At 46.3% G+C, this 24,719-nt stretch overlaps 1 protein-coding gene across 9 annotated transcripts in view; it reads right to left on the bottom strand.

Annotated features, from left to right (window-relative positions):
* ttll5 (tubulin tyrosine ligase-like family, member 5) overlaps positions 1 to 24,719 on the bottom strand; it is a 508,510-nt gene that overhangs the window by 156,032 nt on the left and 327,759 nt on the right. For 8 of the 9 annotated variants that reach the window (XM_063045983.1, XM_063045976.1, XM_063045953.1 and 5 more), the window contains exon 29: positions 22,521 to 22,672. In XM_063045983.1, coding sequence (XP_062902053.1) covers positions 22,521 to 22,672 — 152 coding nt within the window. Of the gene's footprint in view, positions 1 to 18,113; positions 18,172 to 22,520; positions 22,673 to 24,719 lie in introns of all 9 variants that reach the window. The other variant, XM_063046021.1, reaches the window with a different exon arrangement.

The following is a 24,719-nucleotide window of genomic DNA, read 5'->3' as shown; positions in this document are numbered from 1 at the left end:
GTGTGGTCTCATCATGACAGTAGCGAGGGAGGAGGTGTAGGGGGCAGGCGTAACACTTAGTACCATTCAGGGCCCTAAACAGTCCTTCCAGGTGAGACTGTGAGACTGTTGAGATCATATACTGTGTCCGGTGCTCCTGATGTGGCTTCCTGTTTATCAGTGAAACTCGACGTAGTTTGGGGGACCACTTCGCTAAGCACCTACGCTCCACCAGAAAAAGCAGGATCTCCAAATGGCCATCCATTTTAATTCTACTTCCCATTCTCATTCCGATACTGTCGTGATGAGGCCACACTTAGGTTGGAGGAGCAACACCTTATATTCTGCTTTGGGAGCCTCAAGCCTGATGGCTTGGACATTAATTTCTCAAACTTCCGGTGATGCCCCCCACCCCTCCTCTCCTTCACAATTTCCCATCCCGTTTTCCCTCTCTCACCTTATCTCCTTGCCCACCCATCGCCTCCCTCTAGAGCTCCACCCCTTTTCTTACTTCCATTGCCTTCTGTCTCTTTCACTAATCAACGTCCCAGCTCTTTACTTCATCCTTCCCCCTTCAGGTTCCACCTATCAACTTGTGTTCCTCTCTCTCCTCCCCCACCTTTTAAATCTACACCTCAGATTTTTTTTCTCCAGTTCTGCTGGAGGGTTTCGGCCTGAAACGTCAACTGTACTCTTTTCCATAGATGCCGCCTGGCCTGCTGAGTTCCTCCAGCATTTTGTGTGTTTTGCTCGGATTTCCAGCATCTGCAGATTTTCTCTCATTTGGAATCAATATTTTGCGCTGAGACCCTTCATCTGTCCGTTTCCCTGTTTGACACATTGAGCTCCTCCAGTTCCTTTGTGTATTGCTCCAGACTTTCAGCATCTGCACACTCTCTTGTCTATATGAAAGCAACAGCTGTTTCAGAATGAATTCAGATTTATTTATCACATGTACATTCAAACAAATATGCCGTTTGCTTTAACAATCAACGTACCTAAGGGGGTAGCCTTACAAGTACCGCCACACATTTCAGTGCCAAAACATCAAGAGCGAAACAAGCCAATTTCCTCCCTCCGACCCACACACAGACAGTTCTCCAACCTCAGGACACATTTCTGGGCCTCCAGTCTCCAATTTCCAGGCTTCAGCCATTGTGTTTAGACTTCGAGACATACAATTGACCTTCGCGTTTTGACCTTCAGTTCTTACAGGGTTCTGATAAGCCCAGGTAAGTCCTGTCCTTGTGGAACATCCCGGTCAGAGCAGAATGCTGGCTATGTTAAAGATCAGCTGCTGCTTTCCTTAATATGTAACTACTCAAGAGGAGTCAGGGCAGGAGGCAAGCAGCAGAAGTACTGACCTTCCATGCATGGTATCATAGGGTGGCATGGTAGCACAGCGCTTAGTGTAACATTTCACAGCACTAGTTGTAAAATCGGGATTTAATTCCCAACGCAATCAGTAAGGAGTTTGTATGTTTTCCCTACACATTCCAAAGATGCATGGGTTAAGATTAATAAATTGTGAGCATGCTATGTTGGCACCAGAAGTATGGAGACACCTGCGCACTTCCCCCAGCACATCCTTGGACTGTGTTGGTCGTTGACAGAACAATGCATTTCACTGTATGTTTTGATGTACATGTGACAAATAAAAAAAATCTTAAAAGACATGCTCAATCTCTCACTGCTGCAGGCAGAGGTTCCCACGTTTCAAAAGGGCAACAATCATTCCAGTGCTTAATAAGAGAGGGGTGAGTTACCTCATCAACTATTGCCTAGTAGCACTCACATGGACTGTGATGAAATGCTTTGAGTGGTTGGTCAGGACTAGAATCAATTCCTGCCTAAGCAAGGACCTGGATTCACTGCAATATGTCTACATGAGATGCAATGTCACTGGCTCTCTACTTGGCCTTGGATCATCTGGACAATAGCAATACCTACATCAGGCTGCTGCTTATTGACTACAGCTTAGCGTTGCACACAATCATACCCTCAGTTCCAATCAACAAGCTCCAACATCTGGGCTTCTGTACCTCCCTCTGCAACTGGATCCTTGACTTCCTCACCAGGAAACCACAGTCTGAGTGAATTGGAAATAACACCTCCTCGCTGACAATCAACACTGTCGTACCTCAAGGATGCATGCTTAACCCACTGCTCTACTTTTTCTATACCCACAATTGTGTGCTTAGGCACAACTCAAATTCCATCTATCTATCTGCTGATGACCCAACTATTGCTGGCAGAATTTCAGACGGTGATGAGGACGTGTACAGGAGTGAGATAGATCAGCTGGTTGAGTGGTATCGCAGCAACAACCTTGCACTCAACATCAGTAATACCAAGGAATTGATTGAGGACTTCAGGAAGGGGAAATTGGGGGAATACACACACCAGTCCTCAGCGAGGGATCATAAGTGGAAAAGGTGAGCAAGTTCCTGGAAATCTATCCTGGGCCCAACATATTGATGCAATCATGAAGAATACATGACAGCAGCTATATTTCATTAGGAGTTTGAAGAGAAATGGTATGTCATCAAAGACATTCGCAAATGTCTCTAGACGTACTGTGGAGAGCATTCTAACAGGTTGCATCACCATCTGGTATGAAGGGCCACTGCACCTGATTGGAAAAAGCTGCGGAAAGCTGTAAACACTTTCAGCTCCACTATGGGCACTAGTCTTAGTGCGCATGCGCCGGTCATGCATGCAGCCTGGTACAGTCATTCCAATCTATTCTTTTACTTTCTTCTTACTTTTTAATTTACGTTATTTTTGTTTTTTTTTTCTCACGGTAACACGTCGAAGCTGCACCCTCTCTAACATGCTGGTAGAGAGAGTTTTATTTGGATTTTCTTTAGCGCTGGAAATGGTTACATCCCGACACGCAGGACAGAAGCAAGGTCACATTGTGTATTCCATGGACCAGCAAATTCCGGTCGGCTTAGCGAACAGAACGGCAGACACCCCTGCTGAAATCCGGAGGAATACACACAGAGGGGGATCACAAAGCCGAGGAAAGAGGACCGGGTTGAGACAACAGAGACTTTTGGAGAAGAGGAGTTCGGTGGGTAATACCGTTCCGGCTGACCGGAAGTGCACCGAGAGCGGTAAGCATGAAGGAGTTGGGTGCTTACTGATCTGGCTAACAACGGATGGTGCAATCTGGGGTATATTACGATCAAGGAACGTGTTTGCAGACTGGATATTGAACTTTTTACTGTTGGACTTCGGCCACATTCCACCGTGATACAACACTTGGCGGCACAGGAGGTCGTTCCTGCCTGTGGCCATCAAACTTGCAGCTCCTCCCGTGGAGGGTCAGACACCCTGAGCCAATAGACTGGTCCTGGACTTATTTTCCATCTGGCATAGTTTGCATTTTGTTGTTCGATTGTTGGGGTTTTTTGTATTGCTATATTTACACTCTATTCTTGGTTGGTGCGGCTGTAACGAAACCAAATTTCCCTCAGGATTAATAAAGTATATCTATCTATCTATCTATCTTCTCCAGCATCCAGGAGACCTTCAAAAGGCAGCATCCATCATTAAGGACCCCCATCACGCAGGACGTGCCCTCTTCTCATGGCTACCATCAAGGAGGAAGTACAGAAGCCTGAAGACACATGCTCAATATTTCAGGTTCAGTTTCTTCCCCTCCAACATCAGATTTCTGAATGGACAATGACCCTATGAACACTACCTCAGTATTTATTCTCCTCTTTTTGCACTGCTTATTTAATTTATTTTTTATATCTACTTACTGTAATTTATAGCTTTTATTATTATGACTTACAATGTCCTGCTGCTACAAACCAACAAAATTTCATGACATATGCCCGTGATATTAAAACTGATTCTGAAATCTTAAATGCCATGCATTTGTTTGGTCATCAGTTAAACTAGGTGCTCACTGTGCTATTAAGCAGCCTCACTAGTGAGATATGTGGAGTTAAGAAATATACACTTACACTAATAAACTATGAGAGAGGGGATCACATTCCCCAAAGGGCCACCTGCTTTCACCATTAGCCTCTTGTGTGGTCAGATTATGATGTAACACTGCTGCATTTGAGGCATTGTTCGCTTGTCAATTGTCATTTCTTGTGGAAGACAGCAGCAAAATTTAACTCTCAAGCTGTATTACTGAACCAGAGATGATCAAACTCCCTGAAACAAGCAGCCATCTAGCTTGGATCAAGAGGTTGACAAGGGGTACATTGCTGGTCCTCAGAGACACAAGAGATGACAAGTACAGCAGTTTGCTTTTCACATCTGAGTCCTGGCCTTCCTTCTTCTACTTGCATATCCTATTCAAGCCTCACAGCCCATTGTGGAATAGAAGCAATCCTTGAGCCTGGTGGTATGTGCTTCCAGGTTTTGTATCTTCTGCCTCATGGAAATGAATCTCAAGGTAGTATACAGCGACATACACAGAGTATTTTGTTAATAAATTTACTTTGAATTTCTAAAAACTGAAGAGGGGAGAAGAGAGAATGACTAGGGTGGGTGGGGTCTTTGATAATACTGGCTGTTTTACTGAGGCAGTGAGAAGTGCAGACATAGTGGAGGGGAGGCTGATTTTTGTGATGTGCTGAACTGCGTCCAGAACTCTCTGCAGTAGTATAGCTGTGGGGATGACTGACTTCTGTCAGAAAAAGGAAGAGCTAGGATTGTTTTCCTTGGACCATAGATGGGTTAGTTGAAATCTAGAGTATCTGGACAGAAATAAAATCAGAAAAAAGGTGGGAATAGTTGTGGAGGAAGAAACCGTGTTTTGCAGATGTTCTCCCCAGGGGTGCCGTCTGACCTGTTGAGAATCATTTCAGGCATTATTAGTTTATAGTTCCGATTTCCAGCACAGACAGTTATTGGTTTTTATGACCCAGCTAAATTGGGAAAAATCAAAGACCGGAGGACACAGCTATCAAGTGAAGGTGAAAGGAACAAGGGACAAAAAGGGAAAAATATTTTCACACAGCTGATAACTATGATCTGAAATTTGCAACATGCTGCAAGTGTAAAGATGAGCCTTATTTGTCACATGTATAATGAAACATACAATTAAATGGTTTTGCGTCATCAACCAACACAGTCTGAGAATGTGCTGGGGGCAGCCAGTAAGTGTCACCATGCTTCTGGTGCCGACATAGCAGGCTAACAGCTTACTAATCCTAACCGTACATCTATGGAATGTAGGAGGATGATCATGGGGAAAACATACAAACTCCTTTCAGACAGCATTGGGAATTGAACCCTGATCATTGGCGTTGTAAAGCTGTTACACTAGCTACTACGTTATGGTGCTGTCCCATGTCAGCAGATTCATTAACACCTTTAAAGGGCAATTGGATGGTAATTGAGCGAGAAAAGAGCCTGGAAAGCTAGGGGAAAGAGCAAGGAATAGTAGTGACATAATGAGCCAGGCAACAGCACTGACATGATGATCTTTAAGGGAACTAATGGCCGGATGTCTGCACTACTCCACTTTGGTTTTAAGCCACTGTAATATGCAGAAGGATGATGTAGAAGTGTTATTATTATTTTTAATAAAGACTACCAATCAATCTGATGGTTTGAGATGTGTCTATTTTAATGCAAGAAGTACTATGAACAAAGTGGATGAGCTTAGAGCGTGGATCAGTACTTGGAGCTATGATGTTATGGCCATTACAGAGACTTGGATGGCTCAGGGACAGGAATGTTTACTTCGAGTGCCAGGCTTTAGATGTTTCAGAAAGGACAGGGAGGGAAGCAAAAGAGGTGGGGGCGTGGCACTGCTGATCAGAGATAGTGTCACGGCTGCAGAAAAGGAGGAAGGCATGAAGGGATTGTCAACGGAGTCTGTGGGTGGAAGTTAGGAAGAGGAAAGAGTCAATAACTCTACTGGGTGTTTTTTATAGACCACCCAGTAGCAACAGGGACATCGAGGAGCAGATAGGGAGACAGATTCTGGAAAGGTGTAATAATAACAGGGTTGTTGTGGTGGGAGATTTTAATTTCTCAAATATCAATCGGCACGTCCTACAGTGAGGGGTTTAGATGGGGTGGAGTTTGTTAGGTATGTTCAGGAAGGTTTCTTGACACAATATGTAGATAAGCCTACAACAGCAGAGGCAGTACTTTATCTGGTATTGGGAAATGAACCTGGTCAGGTGTCAGGTCTCTCAGTGGGAGAGCATTTTGGAGATAGTGATCACAATTCTACCTCCTTTACTATGGCTTTGGAGAGAGACAGGAACAGACAAGTTAGGAAAACGTTTAATTGGAGTAAGGGGAATTATGAGGCTATCAAGCAGGAACTTGGAAGCACTGGAAACAGATGTTCTCAGGGAAACGTACGGAAGAATTGTGGCAAATGTTCAGGGGATATTTATGTGGAATTCTGCATAGGTACGTTCCAATGAGACAGGGAAGGATGGTAGGATACAGGAACAGTGGTGTACAAAGCTGTTGTAAATCTAGTCAAGAAGAAAAGAAGAGCTTATGAAAGGTTCAAAAAACTAGGTAATGACAGAGATCTAGAAGATTATAACGCTAGTAGGACGGAGCTTAAGAATGAAATTAGGAGAACCAGAAGGGCCATGAGAAGGTCTTGGCAGACAGGATTAAGGAAAACCCAAAGGCATTCTATAAGTATGTGAAGAGCAAGAGGATAAGACGTGAGAGAATAGGACCAATCAAGTGTGACAGTGGAAAAGTGTGTATGGAACCAGAGGAGACAGCAAAGGTACTTAATGAATACTTTGCTTCAGTATTCACTAAGGAAAAGGACCTTGGCGATTGCAGGAATGACTTACAGCGGACTGAAAAGCTGGAGCACGTAGATATTAAGGAAGAGGATGTGCTGGAGCTTTTGGAAAGCATCAAGTTGGATAAGTCACCGGGACCAGACAAGATGTACCCCAGGCTACTGTGGGAGGCGAGGGAGGAGATTGCTGAGCCTCTGGTGATGATTTTTGCATCATCAATGGGGATGGGAGAGGTTCTGGAGGATTGGAGGGTTGCGGATATTGTTCCCTTATTCGAGAAAGGGAGTTGAGATAGTCCAGTGCATCTTACTTCAGTGATCGGTAAGTTGATGGAGAAGATCCTGAGAGGCAGGATTTATGAACATTTGGAGAGGCATAATATGATTAGGAATAGTCAGCATGGCTTTGTCAAAGGCAGGTCATGCTTTATGAACTGATTGAATTTTTTAAGGATGTGACGAAACACATTGATGAAGGTAGAGCAAAAGATGTAGTATATATGGGTTTCACCAAGGCATTTGATTCTGTTCCCCATGCAAGGCTTATTGAGAAAGTAAGGAGGCATAGGATTCCAAGGGGATATTGCTTTGTTGATCCAGAACTGGCTTGCCCACATAAGGTAAAGAGTGGTTGTAGATGGGTCATATTCTGCATGAAGGTTGGTGACCAGTGGTGTGCCTCAGGCATCTGTTCTGGGACCCCTACTCTTTGTGATTTTTATAAATGGCCTGGATGAGGAAGTGGAGGGATGGGTTAATAAATGTGCTGATGACACAAAGGTTGGGGGTATTGTGGATAGTGTGGAGAGCTGTCAGAGGTTATAGCGGGACATTGATAGGATGCAAAACTGGGCTGAGAAGTGGCAGATGAAGTTCAACCCAGATAAGTTTGAGGTGGTTCATTTTGGTAGGTCAAATATGATGACAGAATATAGTATTAATGGTAAGACTCTTGGCAGTGTGGAGGGTCAGAGGGATCTTGGGACACTCAAAGCTGCTGCGCAGGTTGGCTGTGTGGTTAAGGCGGCATATGGTGCATTGGCCTTTATCAATTGTGGAATTGAGTTTAGGAGCCGAGAGGTAATGTTGCAGCTCTATAGGACCCTGGTCAGACCCCACTTGGAGTACTGTGCTCAGTTCTGATCGTCTCACTACAGGAAGGATGTGGAAACCATAGAAAGGGTGCAGAGGAGATTTACAAGGATGTTGCCTGGATTGGGGAGCATGCCTTATGAGAATAGGTTGAGTGACCTTGGCCTTTTCTTCTTGGAGTGACAGAGGATGTGAGGTGACCTGATAGAGGTGTATAAGATGATGAGAGGCATTGATCATGTGGATAGTCAGAGGATTTTTCCCAGGGCTGAAGTGGCTAGCACTAGATGGCAGTTTTAAGGTGGTTGGAAGTAGGTACAGAGGAGATGTCAGGGGTAAGTTTTTTTACGCAGAGAATGGTGAGTGCATGGAATGGGCTGCCGGTGACGGTGGTGGAGGCAGATAAAATAGGGTCTTTTGAGAGACACCTGGATAGGTACATGGAGCTTAGAAAAATAGAGGGCTATAGTTAACCCTAGGTAATTTCTAAGGTAAGGACATGTGCAGCACAGCTTTGTGGGCTGAAGGGCCTGTATTGTGCTGTAGGTTTTGTATGTTTCTATGTATCCAAGAACTTCATCATGTATTGTAACATTCCCTCATTCAAATTAGTAACTCCAAGGCATAGCTTTAAGGTGAGGGGGGAAAGTTTAAAGGAGATTTATGAAGCAAGTTTTTTTCTTTACACAGGGTGTTAGGTGCCTGGAACAGTCTTCTAGAGGGGCTAGTGGATACACATATGATAGTAACATTTTTAAAATGTATTTAGACAGCACATGGGAGTGAGGGAGTAGAGGGATCAGGGTCACATGCAGGCAGTTAGAGTTAATTTATGACTGGCACCCACATCATGTACCAAAGAACCTGTAGTTGTTTCTGTACCATTTTCTGTTCTACAGCATGGTTTCACATTCTGTTGGACAGCATGGAAAAGCACAACACAGAAAAGGGCCATTCTCCCCGTTGTTTAGATTTTGCTTGATAATGATCCCGTGAAACACCTTGAGCTGGCAGGAGGCTCTGCTGTCTTACTCAATCTTTGCCCTACCCCTCCGTATGGCTTTTATAAGCTGAATTCCAGGAATGATGGGCCCCGGCTGCAGGGAGTGCTCAGGAATTCCCATTGCTCATTCCCCTCGGTGGAAGTTGGAGACAGGAGCAGGATTCAATCAACTGTTGAGGGGAGCGCAGGGCAGGGCAGGGGAGGGAAAGATTGTTGTGTGGTCCAGATGAAACCACACTATTCCTTTCAAGAAACTCATGTCAAATCCAAAGTGAAGAGAAAGCAGAAACTTCCTCTCACATGAAAACTCACTGACCAGGCTGAGCACTAGATCAACGGGGGCATTGACGTTTCATAGAATATAGAACAATACAGCTTCGTACAGGCACTTCTGTCCACAATGTTGTGCTGACCTTTTAACCTACTCTACACTCAAGTTAACACTTCCCTCCCAGATAGCCTTCCATTGTCTATCATCCATAAGCCTAAGAGTTTCTTAAATGCCCCAAATATATCAGCCTCGATGACCTCCCCTGCAGGGCGTTTCACCCTCCCCTATGCTTTCCTCTAATCACCTTAAAATTATGCTCCTTATATTAGCCATTCCCACCCTGGGAAAAGTCCCTGTCCAACCACTCGATATATGTATCTTAACATCTGGTAGGACTCTATCAATACACCTCTCATCCTCTTCTTCTCCAAAGAGTAAAGCCCTAACTCACTCAACCTATCATCATAAGACATGCCCTCTAGCCCAGACAGCATTCTGATAAATTTCCTCCTCACCCTCTCTAAAGCTTCTACATCCTTCCTATAATGAGGCAACCAGAAATGAACACAATACTCCAAGTGCAGTCTAATCAGTGTTTTATAGAGCTGCAACATTATCTTATAGCTCTTGGTCTCAATACCTCATCTAATGAAGGCCAAAACATAGTACACCTTCTTAACATCCTTTTCATCTTTAAGAGATCTATGGACGTGGACTCCAAGCTCCCTTTGTTCCTCAACGCTGCTAAGAATCCTGCCATTAACCCTGCATTCTGTCTTCAATTTTGACCTTCCAAAATAAATCACTTCACACTTCTCTGGGTTGAACTCCATCTGCCACTTCTCAGCCAGCTTTGCATCCCATCAATGTCCCATTGCAACCTACAACAACCCTCACACTATCCACACCTCCACTAACCTCTACTCAGTCTTCATCCTAATACTAATCTATGACAGGAGAAGACCTCTGATAATCCAGTCAATAGCTAGAATCCTGCTTACATTGAATAATGGATATCCACCAATCACACTTAATGGGGCAATGTCAAGTGTTTACTTCTATTGATATCTAAAAATAATTCTGGAAATTCAAAGGTCTAGAGCTGGTCTGTGGTTTTCCCAGCCTGTAAGATAACAACAGCAATCAAAATGAAGCATCCAAAAATTATGAAACTTGCTTGCAAAGAAAAATGAACAGCTGAAGTCTCTTCCAGGGATGTCTACCCTGAAGAGGTTCAAATCTTCCTTTCGACGAGAGTTCAGTGAAACCCTCTCTCACTGCTCTCCCTCTGTGATCTCTGCTGCCCTCCAACTCTTCGACCATGTGCTCACCCAGACCTGGTACCAGAGCCACGTATCCTTCCTGGGATGTTGTCTGCGCCGCCATTTTGTGCAACATGGCTTCCAGATCAGTTTTTAAACTTCTCAATTCGGACCCTCTGAAGACCCCGGGCACTTGCATTCAATCGATTACTTCTCCTGCTGCGTTCTATACACCATGCTTTTCGCCAATAGGAGATACCTGGGGACGCTATCCCAGTTGCTTTCACAACTCTGGGATTTTCTATCCACCGCCTGCAATGAACCTGTCTGATACTTTATCGTCTGTTGGATCCACGCTTTCAATTGCCGGTTCTTTGCCGTTCTACATCCAGCAAGGATCAGAAGATCGCCCATCTACAGACCACAGAACCTGCCATCTCCAACGGCAGTAACCACGGATGTTCCCAGACCACAATCCCTGCTGCTGACCTCAACGGTTCGAACAATCTGAGCAGATTCAGGACCCAAACTCCACTGGCTCTCTGTGTGGGTTCCAATAACCCAGACCCCTTCAAAGTGTCTACTGCATGCTTTCCATCCGTGCTGGGTTGAGTGTCGAGCTAACAACTCTGTCTTGTAAAAAACAGTCAAGTGCTAAGGAAATAGCAAAAATGCTGCCCGATGCACCTCACAGTGCAAAAAGAAGATCATCAATAACAAAACCCGTCCCTGAACACCCCAACCCTCCCCTCTCCTCTGACATTACTAACCCTCTTCCCCGCTCTGATCCCAACTCTCATCTGTGCCAGCTCTTCAGAATTCCCTCTGACCTTCCCCTCTCTGGGGCAGAACATTCTGTCCCCAGTAAGGGCCTCACCTTCATCCCCCTGTGTCCACACCTCAGTGTGTTCTGCACCACCATGATGCTGAGCTCTTCTTCCCCCACCTCTGTTTCCATGCCTATTTCTTTGGCAAGGACACTCCAGCCTGCACCGATGACCCCTTCTCCCATTTCCAACCCTCCTCTTCTTCCTGGACACACCACTCTGGTCTTCTGCCTGTTCTGGATCTTTTCATTGCTAACTGCTCATGAGACATCAACTGTCACAACCATGGATTCAGCAGCACAGCAGATACGGCAATTGCACTCGTGAATATGCATATATCAGCTAATTATTATTTCATTGTGATCGTACTTAACTCCACTCATTCCGTCGTAGTATTTGTCAAAACTCAGACACAGCAACGCTTCGATGTCTGTTTTGCATTCTGTCTTGCCTGAGAAATTGGACTGTTGAGTCAACTGACTCTGAAGATTAGTGGCATTCGCTTTATTCTTAGTTGTTCTTTTCAACAGCAGTGTAGGCTTCGTTTTCCATTTGAGAGTTTTAGTTAACAGCCCTGTTTGGCCTAGTGTTTATTGTTTTCTTTTCCCTTTAACACTGTTCGCATTAAAGTATCAACCTGCTTCTGTGTCTCTCACTCCGCACTTGGGCCATGTCTGCACCGGGTGACATCAACCACTGACTTTACTACTCCTCTCTCCAGTTCTAACCTCACTCCTTCCGAACACACTGCTCTCCACTCTCTCCTCACTAACCCTAACCTCACTATCAAACCCATAGATGGGGGGTGGGGGAACACACATAAAAAGTTGCTGGTGAACGTAGCAGGTCAGGCAGCATCTCTAGGAAGAGGTACAGTTGACGTTTTGGGCCAAGACCCTTCGTCAGGACTAACTGAAGGAAGAGTTAGTAAGAGATTTGAATCACTTTCAAATCTCTTACTAACTCTTCCTTCAGTTAGTCCTGATGAAGGGTCTCGGCCTGAAACGTTGACTGTACCTCTTCCTAGAGATGCTGCCTGGCCTGCTGCGTTCACCAGCAACTTTGATGTGTGTTGCTTGAATTTCCAACATCTGCAGTATTCCTGTTGTTTTGTCCAGGTGGACCTTTTGATTCTGCTTGCTACTGACCCACTGAACTTATACCTGCATACCTTGACTCTGTTATACATCCCCGCCCCCCCAACGGTTCAGTCCCTTCCCACCTACATCCATGACACTTCCACACACTCTTGTTCTTTTCAGTGACTTCAAGTTCCCTGGACTTGTCATTTCATTTTCACTTGAGATGTCCAGTCCCTATACACCTGCACCCCCCATTAGGAAGGTCTCAAAGGCCTCTATTTCTTTCTGGCCATCAGACCCAACCAGCTCCCCGCCACCACCACTCTCTTCTGTTTGGTAGAACCGGTCCTCACTCTCAATAATTTCTCCTTTGGTTCCTTCCACTTCCTTCAAACAAAAGATGTAGCCAGGGGAACTCACATTGACCCCAGCTATGCCTGCCTACGCTACAGTCTATGTTCCAAGCCTACACCGGCATCACTCACCAACTTTTCCTATGCTACATTAATAACTGCATTGGTACTGCTTCCTGCACTCATGCTCCCGGTGTGACCTCTTGTATAGCTGTGAGAACCAACATAGATTGGGAGACCGCTTTGCCAACCACCTATGCTCTGTCTGCCAGAAAGAGCGGGATCTCCTGGTGACCACACATTTCAATTCTACTTCTCATTCCCATTCTGACATGTCAGTCCATGGCCTCCTCCACTGCTGTGATGAGGCCATACTCAGTATGGAGGAACAACATCTTATATTCCATCTGGGTAGCCCCCAATCTGATGGAATGAACATCAATTCTCGAACTTCTGGTAACTGCCTCCCCCTTCTCCTTCACCATTCCCCATTCCCACTTCTCTCTCTCACCTTATATCCTGACCTGTCCATCACCTCCCTCTGGTGCTCCTCCCCCTTCCCTTTCTACCATGGCCTTCTGCCCTCTGCTACCAGATTCCCCTTCTCCAACCCTAAATTTCTTTCATCAACTTCCCAGCTCTTTACTTCACTGCCCGCCCTCTCCTGGGTTTACCTATCACCTACTCCTTTGTACTTCCTCCTCTCCTCCTCCCAACTTCTTACTATGAATTCTAATCTCTTTTTTTCAGTCCTGATGAAGGGTCTCAGCCTGAAACATTGACTGTTTACTCTTTTCCATACATGCTACCTCGTCTGCTGAGTTCCTCCAGCATTTTGTGTGCATTCTTTTGAATTCCAGCATCTGCAGGTTTTCTCTGGCTGGAGGAACTCAACAGGTCAGGCAGCATCTGTGGAGGGAAATGGACAACTGATGTTTCGGTTCAAGATGCTGCCTCAGGATTGAGAATTTAAAGGGAAGATAGCTATCCCTCCATCTTACCCTACAGTCTGATATGAGGGGCCCCTGCAAAGAATTGTAAAAAGCTTCAGAGGGTTGAAGATTCAGCTAGCTCCATCATGGGTACTAGCCTTCCCACCAGAGGACATCTTCACAAGTGAATTCTCTGCTCCTATGTTTTATGATCTTCAGAAGGCAGCATCCATCATAGAGGACACTCACCATACAGAACATCTTCTCAATAATACCATCAAGGAGGAAGTACAGGAGCCTGAAGACACACACTCAATGTTTTAGGAACAGCTTCATCCCCTCTGCCATCAGATTTCTGAAAGGCCCATGAACCCATCGATGCTTTGTTCTCTTTCTGTACTATTTAAATTTTATTGTAATTTTTATGTCTTGCACTATAAAGCCATGGCATGGATTTAAAACACACTTTCACAATAAACACAAGGCTGCTCACTTGAACAAACCAGCCATCCTTAACATCTGTAATGCCCCAGTAGGAACAATGAGCCCAGTGGCAGTAAGGAGCATTTTGATGGTGAGACACACCCTACGCTGGACTCTGACAGCAGTATTGACACTACTGACGGATATTCAAAAATCTTCCCGCAGCAACACAGGTTTTTCGCCATTATGCAGACAGACTCTAAGCCAGAGTCTGACAAAGCAGCCAAAACAAACCTTATACACTGAGAATAAGAACCAAACAAAGCACAGAGGTCCCACAGGCCTATCCTAGCATTCATTCACTGCAATCTTCTGTTCCCTCTGAAGCATTTTGTGATCTCCAATTCCCTCTCACATTCACCATGATCTCCTGCTCCCACATGCCCGCTGTGATCTCCCGCTCCCTCACACACCGTGATCTCCCTCTCACATTCACCATGACCTCCTGCTCCCACACACACTGTGATCTCCCGCTCCCACACACCCGCTGTGATCTCCCACTCCCACACACCCGCTGTGATCTCACACACACACACACCGTGATCTCCCGCTCACAAACACCCGCTGTGATCTCCTGCTCACACACACACCGTGATCTCCCACTCACTCATGATCTTCCACACACACACCGTGATCTCCCGCACATACACACACACATACTGTGATCTCCCGCACACACACACACACACACTGTGATCTCCCGCTCACGCACACACTGTGATCTCCCACACACACCGTGATCTCCCGCCCACACACACACACACAGAGTCATCTCCCGCTAACACACACACCATGATCTCCCACTCACACACACACCGTAATCTCCCGCTCACACATACACCATGATCTCCCGCTCCCAGACACACACCATGATCTTCCGCTCACACACATACCGTGATCTCCCACTAACACACAAGCAGTGATCTCCCGCTCACACACACACACCATGATCTCCTGCTCCCACACACCCGCTGTGATCTCCCGATCATACACCGTGATCTCCTGCACACACACACCGTGATCTCCTGCTCCCTCACAAACCGTGATCTCCTGCACACACACACTGTGATTTCCTGCTCCCACACACACACTGTGATCTCCTGCTCCCACGCACCGTGATCTCCTGCTCCCACGCACCGTGATCTCCCGCTCACATACACACTGTGATCTCCTGCTCCCACACACACCGTGATCTCCCGCTCACACACTGTGATCTCCTGCATACACACCATGATCTCCTGCTCCCACACACCCGCTGTGATCTCCCGCTCACACACTGTGATCTCCTGCACACACACACCGTGATCTCCTGCACACACACACCGTGATCTCCCGTTCCCACATACACCGTGATCTCCCGCTCACACACACGCCGTGATCTCCCACTCACACACACTGTGATCTCCCGCACACACACACACACTGTCATCTCCCGCTAACACATACACACACCGTGATCTGCTGCTCTCACACACACACCATGATCTCCCACTCACACACACACCATGATCTCCCACTCACACACACACCGTGATCTCCCGCTCACAGACACACACCGTGATCTCCCGCTAACACACACACTGTGATCTTCCGCTCACACACACACTGTGATCTTCCGCTCACACACACAGTGATCTTCCGCTCACACACACACACTGTGATCTCCCGCTCACAGACACACTGTGATCTTCCGCTCACACACACACACACACACACACACACACCGTGATCTCCTGCTCTCACACACACTGTGATCTCCCGCTCACAGAGACACACTGTGATCTCCCGCTAACACACACACCGTGATCTCCCGCTCACAAACACCCACTGTGATCTCCTCCTCACACACACACCGTGATCTCCCGCTCACTCATGATCTTCCACACACACACTGTGATCTCCCGCACACACACACACACTGTGATCTCCCGCTCACGCACACACCGTGATCTCCCGCACACACCGTGATCTCCCGCACATACACACACACATACTGTGATCTCCCGCTCACGCACACACCGTGATCTCCCGCCCACACACACACACACACACACAGAGTCATCTCCCGCTAACACACACACCATGATCTCCCACTAACACACACACCGTGATCTCCTGCTCACACATACACCATGATCTCCCGCTCCCACACACCATGATCTTCCGTTCACGCACATACCGTGATCTCCCACTAACACACATGCCGTGATCTCCCGCTCACACACACACACCATGATCTCCCACACACACACATGCCGTGATCTCCTGCTCACACACACACACACACCCGCTGTGATCTCCCGATCATACACCGTGATCTCCTGCACACACACACCGTGATCTCCCGCTCACACACACACACACCGTGATCTCCTGCTCCCTCACAAACCGTGATCTCCCGCACACACACACTGTGATCTCCTGCTCCCACACACACACTGTGATCTCCTGCTCCCATGCACCGTGATCTCCTGCTCCCACGCACCGTGATCTCCCGCTCACACACTGTGATCTCCTGCACACACACCATGATCTCCTGCTCCCACACACCCGCTGTGATCTCCCGCTCCCAGACACCCGCTGTGATCTCCCGCTCACACACTGTGATCTCCTGCACACACACACCGTGATCTCCCGTTCCCACATACACCGTGATCTCCCGCTCACACACACACCGTGATCTCCCACTCACACACACTGTGATCTCCCGCACACACACACACACTGTCATCTCCCGCTAACACACACACACACCGTGATCTGCTGCTCTCACACACACACCATGATCTCCCACTCACACACACACTGTGATCTCCCACTCACAGACACACACTGTGATCTCCCGCTAACACACACACTGTGATCTTCCGCTCACACACACACACACACTGTGATCTCCCACTCACACACACACACACACACACACACACACACACCGTGATCTCCTGCTTTCACACACACTGTGATCTCCCGCTCACAGACACACACTGTGATCTCCCGCTAACACACACACTGTGATCTTCCGCTCACACACACACACTGTGATCTCCCACTCACACACACACACACCGTGATCTCCTGCTCTCACACACACTGTGATCTCCTGCTCTCACACACACACCGTGATCTCCTGCTCCCACACACACTGTGATCTCCCACACACACACACACTGTGATCTCCCGCTGCCACACACACTGTGATCTCCTGCACACTCACACCGTGATCTCCTGCTCACACACCCACTGTGATCTCCCGCTCACACACACACACTGTGATCTCCCACTCACACACACACCGTGATCTCCTGCTCCCACACACACCATGATCTCCTGCTCCCACACACACTGTGATCTCCCACACACACACACACCGTGATCTCCCGCTGCCACACACACTGTGATCTCCCGCTGCCACACACACTGTGATCTCCTGCACACTCACACCGTGATCTCCTGCTCCCACACACACTGTGATCTCATACTTCCACACACCTGCTGTGATCTCCCGCTCACACACACACTGTGATCTCCCACACACACACTGTGATCTCCTGCTCCCCCACACACACTGTGATCTCCTGCACACTCACACCGTGATCTCCTGCTCACACACACACCATGATCTCCTGCTCCCACACACACTGTGATCTCATACTTCCACACACCTGCTGTGATCTCCCGCTCACACACACACTGTGATCTCCCACACACACACTGTGATCTCCTGCTCCCCCACACACACTGTGATCTTCCACACACACACACGCTGTAATCTCCTGCTTCCAAACATACTGTGATCTCATACTAACACACACACACACACACACTGATCTCCTACGCCCATGTACACATGCTACGGTCTCCTGTTTCCCCACACACACACCATGATCTTCTGCTCCCACATACACATGTCATGATTCCCTGCCCCTACACATGCCACAATCCACGTCTCTGCACTCCACCCTGTCCTGTCCCATTTGGAAATTGTGCCTCATACGCCAGAATGCTGTTTATTGACTTCAGCTATGTGTTTAATATGATGATCCCATATGGCAAATGAGGGATTTACCGGTGGTGAACTGTCCACATTGGGTCATAACACCTCTTTCTGTAACTGGATCTTCGACCTGTTGACAGAAAGGCCACAGTCAATCTGTGTTGGCAGCAGCTTCTCTAGCTCCATCATGCTGAGCACTGGTACCTCCATTGCTGTGTGCTCAGCCTGATGGTGTTCACACTGCTGACACATGACTGGACTGCTAGATCCAGTTCAAATTGGATCACCAAGTTCGCTGATGACACAACAATTGTAATTGCCTCATCAACAATTACAATGAAACAGTGTACAGAGAGGAGGAAGAGAGGCTGGTAGAACGGGATGAGCACAACAACTTGAGTCTCAACATTGACAAGACTAAAGAAATGATTGTGGACTTTGGAAATATGCGAGGTAATCACTTCTCACTGCACATAATGAACAATGTCACCTGGTCCCTCAACACCACCTCTTTAGTCAACAAAGCACAGCCGCGTCACCACTTCTTGAGGAGTTTGAGGTGAGTGAGTTTCTCCCACAGCATCCCCCCCACCACCCAGGATTGTGAGAGCTACTGATGGGATCATCGGGGTCTCTCTTCCACCCATATGAAATATTTACCATAATCACTGCTTACGCAGTGCCCCCAGAATTATTAATGATCTCTTCCATCCATTCAACAATCCCTTTGACGCCTACCATCATGTAGGAGGTGCTGTAGCATTAAGACACGGACTGTTACGATGGAAAACAGTTTCTCCCCCAGGCCTTGAGACTACTGAACTCCCTGCCACCACCCAAGTTTCATCATGAACAAAGTGCCAGTAACCTTACACTGTTTACTTTTTAACTTGTCTTGTAAATGCACCTTATTATTTGTTAAATATATGTGGTAATTTTACTTTATGTGATGTGAGAGTAATACAGTATGTACTGTGTTGTGTACCTTGGTATGGACGAACACTTGTTCATTTGGCAGTATCCCTGTATATGACTGAATAAAAATAAACTCGAGCAACACACATAAAAGTTGCTGGTGAACGCAGCAGGCCAGGCAGCATCTCTAGGAAGAGGTACAGTCGACGTTTCAGGCCGAGACCCTTAGTCAGGACTTGTGGATTTGATGATTCCCCGCTCCCACACACGCCATGATCTCCCACACCCACATACATACGCTGTGATTCCCTGCAGCCACGTACACCATGATCTCATGCATACATCCACAGCTTGATTCCTTGCTCCCATGCACCTGTGATCTCCAGTTCCCACACACGCACACGCCATGACTTCCCGCTCCCACGTAAACCGTGATTTCCCACACATACACACCCACACACTTTCTGTCACCTGCTGAGAGGATCCCTGGACGGGCCCCAAGAACATGGGTTGAATTGCAGAGTTGAAATCTTTGCTTTGCTTGCATCTCTCTATAAACACAAATTGAAAACAGGACCCCCCCCTGCTCCTACACACTACTGCCGTGATCTCCTGCATGCACACATGCCATGACATCCTACACCCACACACACTGTAATCTTCTGCTCCCATGCTCGCCGTGATCTCCTGCTCCCGCACACACACACGATCCTCTGCTCCCATGCATGCTGTGATCCCTTACACACACACACACACACCATGATCTCCTGCACCCACACCCACAAACTTTCTGTAACCTGCTGACAATCTGTAAGGTCAAAAACATGGGCTGAATTGCCGAGTTGAAATCTCTGCCCCCACTTGTATCTCTCCATGAACACAAATTGAAAACAGGAGGCTCATTTGGCATCATTACTTACTGCTGTAAGTAGTTATAGATTTTGTACAATTTACTACTGGCGGTGAGTTGAGTTAAATGTATTCCCCCACCCCCTCACCTCCCCACCAGTTGATACTTCCTCTTCCTACGCAGTTTGGCAAGCCTCCCTCATTTGACAGCATGCTTCCGAAAGAATGGGGACGATTTAATGTGGGTCAGTGTCCAGGGCTCACAATACAGATGTCAGTTTGGTGTGTTCTGATGCAGCTGTGTGTGTGCACGCTTCAGTGATTGGAATTGTTAGGGTATGTACAAGACAAGCTGCAATCAAATCCAGAGAGAGAGAGCACGATTCACCGTTTCCCTCAGCCTCTGCTGTGGACACCACAGTCACCAGTTTTGGAGCAGATTAGAATTAGGTTAATTATTAGTGATGACTCTGAAAGGAAAAAAGGAAAGAGCAGGAGAAGGAAAGTGTCAGAATTAGTATCATGGACAGAAAAAGAGTGCAATGGAGACTGAATGAGGCAGAGAAGTGTAGGATAAGGGAGATTATTGGAAAACCCACATTAAAGTATATCACACACAGGGTGGGAAACTCTTGACCTCTGCAATGGGTTTCAACATTAAGGGACTCTGGATAATTTTTAACAGAGGAACTTGGAAGCACCGATAACTATGGTCCAATTGGCTGCTCTTTGACCGTACTGTAAGTCACCTGGCACAAAGGACCCAGCATTGATCCCTGCGGCACACCTCTAGTCACAGGCCAACAGTCAAAGAGGCAACTATCTACTGCCACACTCTGGCTTCTCCTGTGAAGCCAATGTCTAAACCAGTTTACTACCTTGAATACCAAGCAACTGAACTATCTTGACCAACCTCCCAAGCAGGACCTTGTCAAAGGCCTTGATAAAGTACATGTAGATAACATCTACTATCTTGCCTTCATCAACTTTGCTGATAACTTCTTTGAAAAACTCTATAAAATTGGTTAGACATGATCTAGCATGCACAAAGCCATGTTGACTACCCCTAATTAGTTATGTCTATCCAGATACTTATATATCTGGTCCTTTAGAATACATTCCAATAACTTACCTACTATTGATGTCAGACTCACCGGCTTTCAATTTCCTGGTTTATTCTTAGAGCCTTTCTTGAACAGCAAAACAACATTAGCTATCCTCCAATTCTCCCAGCATCTCATTCATTGCAAAAGATGTTTTAAATATCTCTGCTAGGGTCTACAAGAATTTCTGCACTAGCCTCTCACAAGGTTTGTCAGGCCCTGAGTATTTATCCACGCTAATTTTCCTCAAGACGGCAAAAAAATCCTTCTCCATAATCTGTATAGGGTCCATGACTTCATTGCTGCTTTGCCTCACATAAGAAAATTTTAGGTAAATAATCCGGAGTAAATAAAATAACATCGGTAATAGTGCCCATTACCCTACTGGTCACCGATGTCTTCATGAAGGAGGACATCTACTGCCATAACGCGATCTGGCTGGGTGGTGATTCCAGACCTAGACCAGCATGTCTGGCTCCACATTGAAATGACTTAGTAATGCCACTGACCTCATTAACGGTCAGACAGCATTACAGACGCACCAGCTCAAGGGGAGGTAAAGGCTAGCAGCAAAGTCCCAGAAAGACACAGAAACACACAAGGATCATATTAATATCTTCTACAACCCCACCTTTTGTGTGGCTTTTGAGCACAACTTAACTGGGTGACCAATAAGTCATAAACACAAGAGATTCCGAAGGTGCTAGAAATCTGGCAGCATCTATGGAGGGGAGTAAACAGGCAACATTTTGGGCTCAGACCCTTCATCAGGACCGGAAAGGAAGGGAACAGAAGCCAGAATAAAAAGGTGGGGAGAGGGGGAGGAGTACAAGCTGGCAGGTTATAAGTGAAGCCAGGTGAGGGGGAAGGTGGGTGGGTGGCGAGAGGGAGATGAAGCAAGAAGCTGGGAGGTGATAGGTGGAAAACATATAGGGCTGAGAAGAGGAATCTGATAGGGGTGGAGAGTGGACCACGGGAGAAAGGGAAGGAGGATGGAACCAGAAGGAGGTGGCGGGAAAGAAATAAGTTGATGAAAGCACAATGATATAATTAGTTTAAATGGGATTAACTTATAAAATGGACCCTTGACCTCACAATTTACCACATTATGATCTTGCACTTTATTGTCTACCTACACTGCACTTTCTCTATGGCTGTTACACTTTACTTGGCATCGTTATTGATTTTCCTTGTACTACCTCAATGCACTGGGTAATGCTTTAATCGATATGAACAGTATGCAGCACACAAAATGCTGGAGGACCTCAGCAGTTCAGACAGCATCTATGGAGGGGAATAAACAGTCGACATTTCAGGCAAAGACCCTCATCATTTTGTGTGTTGCTCTAGATTTCCAGGATTTGCAGAACCTCCTTTGTTTATATGAACAGTATGCAAGACAAACTCTTCATAGTACTTCTGCACATATGACAATAATAGACCAATTCTAATGGAGTCACACTGCAGCTCCACAGGGAGAACACACCATAACACATTGCAGCTGGCTAATGACCAACCCCTTTTGGATGGCTTGGCAATCAGGCTAACAGTCTCTCCTGGCATTGAACAACAACTCCATAAGTGACAAGTAGGCTCTTTTGAATGAGCTTACCAGGAGGCTTCGGAAGCAGCTCTGCTGGCACATCCAGAGTCAGAGTGGGAAGTCCGTGCTGGGCCCAGGGTAGTGACTGATGAATGGACAGCGGGAGTCATGAATCCATTTCCCCTGTTCAGTGTTCCACTTTCAAGGTTCATGTTGGATAACTGAGAGAAATGAAAAGGAGGAATCATAGAGAGATCGTGGCTATGGCATTGACGTCATCACTTGATGCTCACACACACACACACACACACACACACACACACTGGAGCATAGAGCAGTACAGCACAGTAAAGGCCTTTTAGCCCATAATGTTGTGCCAATCTTTTAACATACCCGAAGATCAATCTAACCCTTCCCTCTATATAGCCATCCATTTGCCTATGATACACAGTATACGCTATGATACAATATTAGAATATTGCAAACAATTGAAAAACATTCATGATGAATGCTTTCATGAAGATAAATGGTTGTTAAAGAAAGAACTTGAACAGAGATACAGGAGACTCAGATGCTGGAATCTGGAGCAAAGAACATCACCTGGGGAAACTTGATGGATCAAGCAATGTTTGTGAAGGCAAAGGAACTTGCTGTTTCGAGTTAAGACCTGAAGCCAATCTAGATGTACTAAAGGGCCTGTTCTGTGCTGTAGTGCTCTTTGACCCTGTATCAGCATTAAGAGTGGAGAGAGCTGGTATAAAGAGATGAGAGGAAGGAAGGAGGAAGGGGCTGGGAGGTGATAGGTGGAATCAGGGGAGGTGAACAGCAGTTGCTACCAACCCAAGATTTTTAGAATCAGTCTCTCAAGTGGGACTTTGTAAACCCATAAAATCCATGTAAATCTGCACTGCTCTCATTAATACACTTTATGTTTTAAGAATTCAGATTGGTCAGACAGGATCTGCCCTTGACAGAGTCATGTTGGCTGTTTCTGAAGTGTCCCTGCTTTTCCAGGTAATCAATATGTCTTTCAAATGTTTTCCAGTATCTCTCCCACCCCTGGAGGTTGGGCTCCCAGGTCTGTAGGGACCAGGCTTTTCCCTGCTGCCCTGCTTGAGAGGACCACGTTTGCTATCTTCCAGTCATCTGGGACCTCACTTGTGTCCAATGGAAATGTGAAAATCTCAGCCAGAGCTCCAGCAATCTTTTCCCTTCGTTCAGCAGCAGCCTGGGATAAATTCCATCGAGTCTTTCAGATTCAGATTCATTTATTGATCACATATATATTGAAATATACAGTGAAATGTGTTGTTTGTGATAACAACCAGCACAACCTAAGAATGTGCTGAGAGTAGCTCAGAAATGCCGCCATACATTCGGGCGCCAACATGTCCTCAACGTTCACCTTTAAGATCACTAAGGCATCAAGTACCTCCTCTTTATTTATGGAGACCTACACTAGATTTCCACCTTTTCCTTCACTAAATTCTTCAACGACAAAGTCAAGATGCAAACTTCAAGATTCAAGATTGTTTAATGTCATTTCCAGCAAACAAAGAATGAATTAATTGTTACTCCAGATCCAATGCATCACAAAAAAAATTACAAAAGATAAAGAACCCAATAATAATAATAATTTTAAAAAACACAATAAATATAAATATTGTGCATAAAATAGATTGATTGTATGTCCATAAAATGATGCTAGGTTCAGAAAAGGTGACTGACAGAAAAAGATAAAATAGTGATGGTTGGGGGTTTGGAGGGATGGTTTACAAACACAAGAAAGTCTGCAGATGCTGGAAATCCAAGGCAACACAAGAGATTCCGAGGGTGCTAGAAATCTGGCAGCATCTATGGAGGGGAATAAACAGTCAACATTTTGGGCTCAGACCCTTCATCAGGACTGGAAAGGAAGGGAGCAGAAGCCAGAATAAAAAGGTGGGGAGAGAGGATGGAGTACAAAATGCTGAGGAACTCAGCAGGTCAGGCAACATCTACCAAAAGGAATAAACAGTTGACGTTTCAAGCCGAGACCATTATTCCAGAGTCCTGATGTGGGGTCTCAGCCCGAAATGTCAATGTTTATTCTCTTCCATTGATGCTGTCCGACTTGGAGGGATGGATTAATGGGTGGAGATGTTAGTCAGCCTTATTGCTTGAGGAAAATAAATGTTTTGCGTCTAGTGGTCCTGGCGAGGAATCTATGTAGCTTCCTCTCTGATGGGAGTGGGACAATCAATCCATAAGCAGGGTTGGTGGGATCCT

This window comes from Mobula hypostoma, chromosome 1, assembly GCF_963921235.1.
Source record: "Mobula hypostoma chromosome 1, sMobHyp1.1, whole genome shotgun sequence".
Lineage (NCBI taxonomy): Eukaryota > Metazoa > Chordata > Chondrichthyes > Myliobatiformes > Myliobatidae > Mobula > Mobula hypostoma.
Note: the sequence above shows the minus strand (reverse complement) of the source record. Positions and strands in the feature narration are given on the sequence as shown.